Here is an 11,750-nt window from a genome sequence, read left to right as displayed (position 1 = left end):
GTACATGACCCCCCCGAACTTGCCAGCGTGTAACGAAATGGACCTTCCGTCCAGTCGCCCGTTATTTTGGATGGCAAGTCGGTCACGTGCAAGTCACGTGACCGTTTCAGACAGAAATTCTACCCAAAATACCCCCGCCTCACCTCATCTTTATACACCCCTGTGCTCGCACATATTTCTCATCTCCTTCACCAACGGCTCTTTGCAAGAACTAGGAACTAGGGTTTTCAAAGTGGGCTTCCAATTTTCGACATCTCTAACCAGTTTCGCACCATTTCCCGAAGATGCAACCATCAGGCACTGCTTCTACGGAGTCGGAGTCGACAACGAGTGGGGCAACTTCTGCAGTAATGCCGATTTGTTATTGCGAGCGTCCGGCTTGTATGTTAACCTCCTACACCGAAAAAAATTTCGGCAGAAGGTTTGTGAAATGCCAAAATTACAAGGTAATTTAACCGAAAATCTTCAGCAATTTTTATGAAGAGCAATGCTGCTTACCTCTTACTGTACTTATATAAATATTTTAAAAAAAAAAATGAACTGGGTTGATTTTTATTTAGTAGTTTTTTTTTTGGAGCATGTTATTAGATTACATTTTTACACATGTGATTAATTCTGTATAGACACGTGACTTTTGTTTTGTTAGTTAGTTAGACTGTTAGATTATAACTTGCAAAGCAAGTCATGTAACTCGGTATATATATACTGCGAGTCATGTACAGTTGATTATGCTATTCAATACTAAATCAGAGAATCATTTTTCTCTCAAACCTTTTGTTCAGTTTCATATTCACAGCTCGTTCCTGCTTTACATAATCATTCAACATCAAATTCAATACATGTATTAAACTCATTAATTTTCTGAAGATTAATGAGTTTTGAAATGATATGGAAAAGTGCATAAATAGCCTACAACGATTAATTTTCAAATAACATAAGCCAGAAATAACCTTTGTTTCTGTCTGTTTTATTTTATTTATTTTTTGATTTATTTTTGTTATCGTTTTTCAGATAAATCGAGCTTGTGGTTTCTGGCAATGGGTTGATCCCAAAATGTGTTCACATGGAGAGAGGGTGGTAGGTCGTTTGCGTGAGTGGCATGGAAGTTTGATTCAAGACGCTGAACGATGCCGTACAATGGTTGAAACTGAAGTTGCAAAGTTGAAGGCGAATATGGGGATAGAGGAAGCCGAACGATGCCGACTTATAGTTGAAGCTGAAGTTGCAAAGTTGAGGGCAAATATGGAGATTGAAAATGCTGCCCTCCGTAAAGAAATCGAGATTCAGGGGATCAATTACCAAACAATGAAGAAGATTTATAAGACAATAATTGTATGTACATGGATATTGATGATTGTGTATCTGCTTATGGCTGGATCAGAATCAAAGGGTGTATTCGATTCCAAACATGATCGTATGTTGTTACCATGAAGATTTAGGGTGATGATGTTTAGGGTTTAGGGTTTAGGGTGATGTTTTGGGCAGGGTTTATGGTGATGTGTTTATGGTTACTTTATGTAAACCATTATTGGTACGTAATGGATGATGTTTTGGAAATGAAAAATGTATGTGTGTTGAACCTGAACTTATTTGAGTCCGGTTGTGTTAAAGCATGCATGTCCACTCTAATTTTGTGTTAAAGCATGCATTCACCAATACCATGCACATACCATGCATTCACCAAACCCATTTAACAAAACCTGTCCAAACCCATTTAACAAAACCTGTCCAAACATACCAAAACCATGCATTTACCAATTCTGTCCAAACATAATTATGTCCAAACATAATTTTGTGTTAAAGCATGCATTCACCAATACCATGCATTCACCAAACCAAACTTGTCCAAACCCATTTAACAAAACCTGTCCAAACATACCAAAACCATGCATTTACCAATTCTGTCCAAACATAATTCTGTCCAAACATAATTTTGTGTTAAAGCATGCATTCACCAATACCGTGCATTCACCAAACCAAACCTGTCCAAACCCATTTAACAAAACCTGTCCAAACATACCAAAACCATGCATTTACCAATTCTGTCCAAACATAATTCTGTCCAAACATAATTTTGTGTTAAAGCATGCATTCACCAATACCATGCATTCACCAAACCAAACCTGTCCAAACCCATTTAACAAAACCTGTCCAAACATAATTCACCCATACCATGCATTCACCAAACCAAACCTGTCCAATACCATGCACATACCATGCATTCACTACACCATAGGTTTTTTAAAGACACTGAAATCTGTACAAACATATCAAAAGCATGCATTCACTACACCATAGGTTTTTTAAAGACACTGAAATCTGTACAAACATATCAAAAGCATGCATTCACTACACCATAGGTTTTTTAAAGACACTGAAATCTGTCCAAAAGAAATCAGCATGCAATTCAAACTACTTACATAAACTACATGTCCAACCCTTTCCTATATACAAAATGCCATTATATTCCAGAAAACAAAAACTTCAATGCTTCCATTCTGGTCTTTTCCTTTTCGGCTTTGACTCCATAATCTGTAATCCTTTTTCAATGGTATGGGCGATCCTTTTTCCTTTCGTCGGTGTTGAGGATGTTGTCGCCGCACCGTGTTCTGCAACTTGTGGGGTTCTTGGGGTCAACCCAAATACTCTCCCTCCTCCATCAGTACCAGTCCTAGCTGTGAGGTCAATCAAAACAGGTGGACCCTTTTGAATTGGAACACTCTGCACCATGGCCCTGATTCGATTAGACACTCTTCTAACTGGTATGCATGGTTTGGGTGCTGGCGGTTGCCTGTTCCAGCTGGGCACTTTAAGTCCAACAGGATTTTGCTACCATAAATTTCAAATATGAGATATTGACAAATAAACAGTATGATGCATTTTAAAGACTAAACTAAAGTAAGTACCAAATTTTTCTCAGCTGTTGCAATAGGTGGGGCAGAGGCAGTGGGTTGCTGTGTAGCACCAGTAATTGTCCTTTTGAGGGCTGGTTGTGCACCCCCCCTTCGACTGTTGGGGGCTGGTTGTGCACCCCCCCTTCGACTGTTGGGGGATGGTTGTGCACCCCCCCTTCGACTGTTGGAGGCTGGTTGTGCACCTCCCCTTGTACTACTGCTACATCCAACGCTTTGAGTCTGAAGGCCAACATTAATAACACATCAAATAATACATTAATAGCACATCAACTACTATACAACTATATTGGTTAGTGAGACTTACACTTGTTGAGGGTGGAGTGGGCAAACTAGCTGGTGGTGGAGTAGGCAAATCAACTTCTATCGAGGGCTGGTCCTTCTTCATTGGACAGGTCCTGTTGTTGTGTCCAACCAGCTTGCAAATCCCACATCTACCCTTCAATCCAAACTTTCTCATTCTATAAGGATTCTGAGGAACTCTCGACTCATCAGGACCTCTTACCCTGGCCTTTCGAGGTCTGCCTGGCATCTTTCTTGATCTAGGCGGATCCAATACATCATGCGCAGTCTTTACCCACTGTTCCTCACTAGGCATTGGATATATGATGGGAGCATAAGCCTTCTTGTACATCTCAATGCTATAACATGAATCTACATAATCCTCCGGTTTATGCCCATGAAATGTTATGGCAGAATGTGCATGTGCACATGGGATCCCAGTCACCTCCCACTGTCTGCAACCACATGTCCTCCTCCTCAAATCCACAGCATATTGCCTTCTTCCCTGCTCTACTTCAAATATGCCATCACCAGCAAAACGGGATAGGCAGTCCGATGCAGCCTCACCAATGGCCTCAAGCTTCTCAACAATTCTAGGGCACAACTTGCCATTCAATTTGTTGATGCCATCTCTTTTAAGTTGGTACCTTCTCATGAGCTGCTTCCTAATCATCTCAAGCATCGTCAGAATTGGCTTGTCACGTGCCTTCAAGATGTATGAGTTGAAACACTCGCATATATTGTTGACAAGGAGGTCACATTTAGGATAGTCACTGAACCATGCTCTCGACCATCCGCTGGGGTCAATCTTGTCTAGGTAGTCAAAGGCATCAGGACTGACTTTCTTCATCTCTTCCATCTGAAATCTGAACTCGATCTCAGTATATGCCGATGCTGCCTTCCACAACAATTCCTTCAAGGCCACCCCCCGAAATCCTTTATCTCGAAAGTTGGCATATAAATGCCTTACACAGATTCGGTGATCCGCCATTGGCATAACAACATCAAAACTTGGCACAAGACCCTACATCAGTCCAATGTGCAAAATGGGTAAGTTTATATGTAGAAAAAAAAAATAGCTAAAAGTAATATGTAAAATTATGCAAGTAATATAACTAACCTTTTGCCGATCAGAAATGAATGTAGGAGCAGTGTGCCTCTCATGATGACCAAGATCTGAAACAAGGCACTCCAGGAACCAGGTCCAACTGTCTTTTGTCTCAGATTCTACAACGGCGATTGCAATTGGGTACATGTTGTTGTTGGCATCTCGACCAATCGCAGCCAGTAGCATTCCCTTGTAAGGTCCTTTTAGAAAGCACCCGTCTAGGCCTATGACAGGCCTACAACCTTCCAAGAACCCATTCTTCATGGCTGCAAGGGACAAGTAGAGTCTCTGAAACTTAGCAGGCAAATTAGGGTTTGGTCTTTCAACCTTCATCACTACACAGCTACCCGGGTTAGTACGCCTTAAAGTCTCACAGTAATCCCACAGCCTGCCATACTGTTCACCCAGACAACCGTATATCTTCTTTTCTGCCTTCTTCCTACCCCTATACATTTGACTCCTGCTGACTTCAACATTCCATTCCTCTTGACTTCATCTTGTATCACTCGCAGTGGCATGTCTGGTTGAACCTTAAACTTATCATAAAGTTTATCTGCTATCCACCTCGAATTGACAATTGAGCTCTTGTATACTCGAGTACAAGAATGTGTAGGTCTTAAGGACCTTATTTCAAATGAGGCCTCAGTCGCCATCTGTCTACCATACACTCTATAACCACAACCTGGATCTCTACACACAGCTACACACTTGGCTCTTTCATTTTTCTCAAACCTTATGTCCTTTCCCCTTCTCACATTGTATTGCTTAACAGCTTCTCTAAATAGTTGAATGTTAGCGAACTTCATTCTAAGCTTCAGGTTTGGATTGACAATGTCAACTTCATGGAACTCCACATCAGGGTGAGATGAAGTCCCACATGAAGTCCCACCATCCTCTTCATCACTGACAGGTACTGGTGACAATAGGATGTCACTTCTACCAAGTTCAGAGTCATTCTCATCCACCTCAACATCTTCAAACGATGACATTTTTATACTAGATGGCCTACTCTGGCCATCATCATCACCCAAAGTACCCCCACTCTCACCCCCACTCTCACCCCCACCCTCAACCTCAGTACCATCACCACCATCTCCATCCCCATCCCCATCCTCCCCATCACCCTCCACGCCCTCATCAGTTTCTGGCATTTTTGAAGGGCCAGCACTATCCACCAGATAATCTTCAAAAACATCGTCATCATCACTGGTTTTATCATCCCACCATGGATCATTTAAATCAACCCTACCTCCATCATCTCCCTCTTCATTATTTTCCAAATCTTCCCCATCCCCACCTCTATCATTTTGGAAAGAAACAATATAAAGGACTACATTAGGAGTATCCACATGTTTGGCAACCATATAAGCTACATCATAATCCGAGGATACTAGTTGTAGACCATCCACTAGATCTTTGGTAGGGTCCCTAAAGTAAATCAAATTACCTGGACTATACCCATATTGTCCCACTATAGACTCTATCAGGACAAATGACACATCATCACTATCAACGTTATCCGGCTGGACATCCACTTGACCCCCCACATAAATACATCCATATTTTCTGTCAAACCTACCCCCATAGTTTATCTCAAAGACTAGCTTCATTCTACACATGCAAACAAAAAAAATATATTATGCATGGGACAAGGGGACCACAATAATAAATCTCAAAGACTAGCTTCATTCTACACATGCAAACAAAAAAATATATTATGCATGGGACAAGGGGACCACAATAATAAATCTCAAAGACTAGCTTCATTCTACACATGCAAACAAAAAAATATATTATGCATGGGACAAGGGGACCACAATAATAAGGCACTACAACTAATATGCAAAGCACAACTGCAATCGGGACCCCACTGCATATAAAGTAGTAACATGCAAAACAAATAGTGCTCCAAAAAAATAGTGCAACTAATATGCAAAAAAATATATTTGATAGGTACACATACATATTAACCAATGCAGAGACATATTAAATAAGGACCCAATAATGCTCCAAAATCAATTGCAAAAAAATAGTGCATTGGGACCCCACTGCATATATAAGGTGTAAACAAAACAAACCACATGGGACCCAATGCATATAAACCAAACCCAATGCATATAAACAAAACAAACCAATTAGGTTCTCGGCAGACAACAAACAAATCAAAAAATGATACAAATCGGGATCCCACTGCATATAAATTAGTAAAAAACAACAAAAAGGATACAAATCGGGACCCAATGCACTTTAACAAACCAATTACGTTTTCGGCAGACAACAAACAAAGCAAAAAAGGATACAAATCGGGACCACAAATGATTAAAAAACACATACTGTAAGTAAAAAACAACAAAAAGGATACAAATCGGGACCCAATGCACTTTAACAAATCAAACCCAATGCACTTTAACAAACCAATTACGTTTTCGGCAGACAACAAACAAAGCAAAAAAGGATACAAATCGGGACCACAAATGATTAAAAAACACATACTGTAAGCGAAACCCCCAAATCCCGACAAACCCTAACATTTTTTTATACCCAAATTGCAGTCAATTTCTACATTAAAAATGAGACTAAACAAACAACATTAACAAAAACCCCAAAGCCGACAACCCTAAATTAACAAAAACCCTCAAATCCGAAACCCTAGATTAACAAAACCCCCCCAAATCGCCTACCAAAAAAAAAAACTTTCTCCATTAAAAAACCACTAACCTTTATTTAACAACGATTATGAACGAGTTGAGCGGTATGGATTTCGGTATGGATTTCGGCGACAGGTTGTGGGTGGGTCAGTTCGTGTAGAACCTTCGAAAGTAGCCGTCCGTGCTAAGTGGAAGTGGGGACCTCACGCACGAAATGTCTAAATCCAAACGATAGGTGAGGCGGGGGTATTTTGGGTAGAATTTCTGTCTGAAACGGTCACGTGACTTGCACGTGACCGACTTGCCATCCAAAATAACGGGCGACTGGACGGAAGGTCCATTTCGTTACACGCTGGCAAGTTCGGGGGGGTCATGTACCGATTTTTGTACATTGGGGGGTAAATCGCCACACCGTGGATAAATCAGGGGGGTGAAGTGTAGTTATCCCTAACTAAAATTTATACCAAAAAAATAATAATAAAAATTAAAAACTTGTTTTTCTTTTTTCTTTTTTTTTTTTTAAAAAAATTGTTTTATAATTTTTAGTTATTTTTTTGTTTTGTTTTTTTTAAAAAAAAAAAAAATCGCTTTTTCCTTTTTTTAATTTTTTAATTTTTTAGTTTTAGTTTTTTTTTTTCTTCGAATTTATAAGAACATTTTTGTTTTATTCAAAAAAAATTTAGGATCATTTTTGTCTTTTTGTTGGTCTTAGAGGGACATTGACACAATTGGTAGTTTGAGAGGATACATTGACAATTGAGTAGTAGTTTGACTCTCTCTCTCTCTCTCTCTCTCTCTCTCTCTCTCTCTTTTATTATTTATTTTGATCAACTACCACTAAGAAACACTTTGATAGTGGGTTTCTTTTCTATTTTACCACGAATCCTTTATTAACTCTTGATTCAAAGTGTTTTCTTTTTTATTTTACCTCGAATCCTTGATTAACTCTTGATTTTGAGAAAAAATGTAATTTTTGTGTTTATTGTCTTTGTGACCAACTACACTACGCTGCATCAATATTTTTTTAGATGGTCTGGTTGCTTCATATTTGATGATATTAGTAGACAAAAAAATATTAGCCAAATTTTAGTTGCTTAACTCAAGTTAAATATAAGATATTTATCAATATGTCTTGTCATTTAAACTACCGCTTTAAGATTTTATATTGTCACTGCAATCAAGCACTATCTACTTTTTTTTTTGCCAGGAATATTAATTAAAAGCTGCAAGTAAGTCCAAAGTGGCATGTTGCCTTTCTCTAGGTTTCTCCTCACGAAAAACTTAGAGTTTGAGAAGCTTTTGTCTCCTGCTATTTTACGACTAGGAGTATTAGTAGTTTGTTTTTGCTTTTGGTATTGTGGTGGCCGGTTGTGGATTCGGTGTTTGTGGTGTTTTTTGTTTTGTGTGGTTTTTGTTCCTAGATTCACAATGGAGGAGTTGCTAGATACACTTGGTTCTGCTATGACGTTAACAGATGGTGAGAAAGTTGGAATTACAATCACTAAAGATGACACTGCTGATCTTCGTTCCAAGAGTGGGCTTTGTTTGAAAGGTTGCTTGCTATCTGAACGAAGAGTGCAGAAGGATACTTTTCAGGTCATGATGGCCAGGCTATGGAGGACGTTGGAGTCGGTTACGTTCAAAGAAATTTATAAGAATATGTGGCTCGTAGAATTTGCTACTGAGTCGGATAAAAGACGAGTGAAGGATGGTAGACCATGGCTTTTGACCGGTGTGTTTTGGTCTTGAAGGAGGTGGAGGATTCTACTCTTCCATTACAGATGGATTTTACAAAGGCCTTATTTTGGGTCCAGGTGCATGACATGCCACTTACGTGAATGAATAAGGAGGTGGGGCTCTGGATTGGGGGTACAATAGGGAGGGTTGATGAGGTAGATGTTGCGGGTGATGGAATTGGATGGGGAAGGTGCTTACGGATTTGGATCTTTTATTGATCTCACAAAACCCCTCGAGCGAGGTCAGTCTCTCAACATCAATGGTAAATCAATTTGGATATCCTTTAAGTATGAAAAACTTCTACAGTTTTGTTATACTTGTGAGAGGATTTTTCACGGGCAAAATAAGTGCATGGGTAATGGTGGCTTCCGGATGAATGGAGAAGTGCCTGTCAAACCATGGGGGGTTTGGTTACTTGCGGATGATCTCCTCTATCAAATAAGTCGTTTCCCGATGAGTGGATCAAAAGGGCTAGCTGCAGGGAGGGAGGAGTCTAGTACATCAGTTGCTGGCGATGGTGGTTTCTCCGGAAAGGATGGCTTTCAAACTTTTCGACGACCTGATGTGGCGCCTGTTTTTACTCCAAGAAATCAGGCACCTGTAGGTACTGTTATATCGGCTATATCCACTCAATCGCAGAATCTAGTGGGGGGAGATATTCTCTGGAACACAGTAGTGGATGATAAAGAGAAGGAGTGTTGTTTAGTGGGGGAGTCTTCCCCTCTAACTGACACATTGATGGATTGTTATATCCATGAGGATTATCATGAAACACCTATTTTAAATGAGCATATTTCGGTGCCAGCTGGGCAATGTGACAATCATCCCATTAGTGTGTTTACATGCAGGGAGGAAGTGTCTCGTCATAAGGGTGATGTGTCTTTTTCTGGAAAGGACCTCCTGTCCAGGTGTCTCTTTCCAATTCTGTTCAGTCTATTATGGAGGTGCCAACTGTTCATGCTCCCTTGCAGAAATCATCTATACCTCCTACGACTGCTCCAACTGTGGATGTTCAGGATAAGGTACTTACTAGTACTACTCAAACTTGGAAAAGGAAGAAAAGAGCTTCTTCAGCTGTCGTAACAGCTTCGGGAGTTAAGGGTAAGCGAAAACTTTCATCTTCTATTGCGATAGATGTGGAGGTGTGTGGTTCGGGTAATAAGAAGGGACGGCAGGAAGTGGTGTCTACTCAATTGGCAATGGCGGAAGCTGTGGAGCAACCCCGCCCGCCGCAATGAATCTCTTGAGTTGGAACTGTCAAGGGCTTGGCAACCCTCGGCGAATTCGGGACCTTCACTAATTGGTGAAGGAAAAGAGGCCAAGCATTGTGTTTCTTATGGAGACACTGTGTTCTAAAAATTCTTTGGAGTGTATTCGAAGTTGTCTTGGCTTCGAAAGTTTATTTGTTGTTGATCCCGTGGGTAGTAGTGGGGGATTAGCATTATTATGGTCGAATTCAACTCTATTGGAAATCTATAACTACTCACGGTCTCATATTAATACCGTGGTGAAAGACTCGGATGGGAATGAGTAATGGAAGTTCACGGGTTTTTATGGTCAACCTGATAGTGCACGAAAAGATGCATCATGGGTTTTGCTTCAACATCTTCGCATTTTCCAGCCTACTCCTTGGCTATGTGCTGGGGATTTTAATGAGATTTTGGAGAAAAATAAAAAATGTACGTGGGGCAGCCCTTCGTCGGGAATCTCAAATGGATGGGTTTTGGCAAGCTCTGGATAGATGTGGTTTAGGTGACTTGGGTTATGTTGGTCCTTGTTTTATGTGGTAATCTACGAGAATGGGAACATATTCACATGTTTACACAGGAGCAGTTGGATAGGGCTCTAGCAAACCGGGAATGGTGCTCTCTCTTTTCTTATGTCACAGTTAATGTTTTAGCTACATCTTCTTTAGATCACAATCCTATTTTAGTTCATTTTAATGAATTTCAAGAGGATCAGTAGACCTATCGTAGGGGTTTCAAGTTTGAGTTGGCTTGGACTAGGGATGAAGATTATCAACGGGTTTTGCAATCTGGATGGGAGGATGAGATTGGGAATGAGGCTCCAGTCAGGGGTGTTCAACGAAGACTTTCATCTTGTCAAACTTAGTTTTCAAGATGGAGTAAGAAGAAGTTTGGTAGAGTCGGAGAAATTCTTAAAAAGAAAAAACAGTAGCTCTTGTACCAAAATGGGGACCGTAACACTCAGTTCTTCCATTCTTGGGCTAATCATCGAAGAAAGATCAATACCATTCGTAGGATTACTGATGAAAATGGTCGGGTGTAGAGGAAGAAAGAGGATATTGGTAAGTTATTCCTTGACTATTGCAAAATGTTATTTTCTTCTTCTAATCCAGTTGGTATTGAGGGCTGCATGAATTCTATAGAGTGTAGGGTTTCTAATTCTATGAACCAAAGACTATTACGGACTTTTACTGAGGATGAGGTCCGGTGTGCTCTTTTCCAAATGCATCCTCTCAAATCACCGGGATCGGATGGTTTTTCAGCGGGATTTTACCAAAAATTTTGGGAAGTAGTAGGGAAGGAGGTGTCAAGGGCTGCTCTTTATGTGCTTAATGGGGGCTCTTTTGATGATGGCCCCAATTCAACTAATATTTGTTTAGTACCTAAGGTGGCTGCCCCATCCCGAGTGACTGAATTTCGGCCAATTAGTCTTTGTAACGTGATATATAAGATCATTTCAAAGGCTATTGCTAACTGGCTGAAACCTGTGTTGCCTTCCATTATCTCTCAAGAACAAAGTGTCTTCATACCGGGTAGATTAATCACGGATAATATTTTGGTGGTGTTTGAAACATTGCACACTATGGATACTCGGCTGAAGGGACGTGAGGGATTTATGACGATGAAACTTGATATGAGTAAGGCCTATGATAGGCTTGAGTGGGATTTCTTGGAGGCAATGATGAGAAAGTTTGGTTTTGCAAACCGATGGGTTGATCTTATGATGTCTTGTGTTAGAACTGTAACCTATTCTATTCTCATCAATGGACAACTGCATGGCCACATAGTTCCTACCCGTGGTATTCGTTAAGGTGAT

General features: G+C 40.3%; 1 protein-coding gene across 1 annotated transcript; it reads right to left on the bottom strand.

Moving 5' to 3' along the window:
• Positions 1-2,484: 2,484 nt before the first annotated feature.
• LOC133856764 (uncharacterized) lies at positions 2,485-4,787 on the bottom strand. Its single transcript, XM_062291814.1, has 4 exons — positions 4,315-4,787; positions 3,220-4,218; positions 2,907-3,134; positions 2,485-2,829 (listed from the first exon to the last, which is right to left on the bottom strand). Exons 1-4 carry the CDS (start codon positions 4,753-4,755, stop codon positions 2,485-2,487), a joined length of 2,013 nt encoding a protein of 670 aa, XP_062147798.1. The 5' UTR covers positions 4,756-4,787.
• Between the last annotated feature and the right edge of the window lie 6,963 nt (positions 4,788-11,750).

The sequence above is a fragment of the Alnus glutinosa genome, chromosome 14, assembly GCF_958979055.1.
Source record: "Alnus glutinosa chromosome 14, dhAlnGlut1.1, whole genome shotgun sequence".
Taxonomy (NCBI): domain Eukaryota; kingdom Viridiplantae; phylum Streptophyta; class Magnoliopsida; order Fagales; family Betulaceae; genus Alnus; species Alnus glutinosa.
The sequence above is the reverse complement of the archived record's forward strand: the minus strand, read 5'-3'. Positions and strand labels throughout refer to the sequence as shown.

Bases quoted from the DNA above. Each gene is read 5' to 3' on its own strand.
- LOC133856764 (XM_062291814.1), bottom strand. From the start codon at position 4,755: ATGTATAGGGGTAGGAAGAAGGCAGAAAAGAAGATATACGGTTGTCTG. The intron at 4,219-4,314 runs GTTAGTTATATT...GGACTGATGTAG, and splicing joins TCATTTCTGATCGGCAAAAG to GGTCTTGTGCCAAGTTTTGA. The intron at 3,135-3,219 runs GTAAGTCTCACT...GTTGGCCTTCAG, and splicing joins CCACTCCACCCTCAACAAGT to ACTCAAAGCGTTGGATGTAG.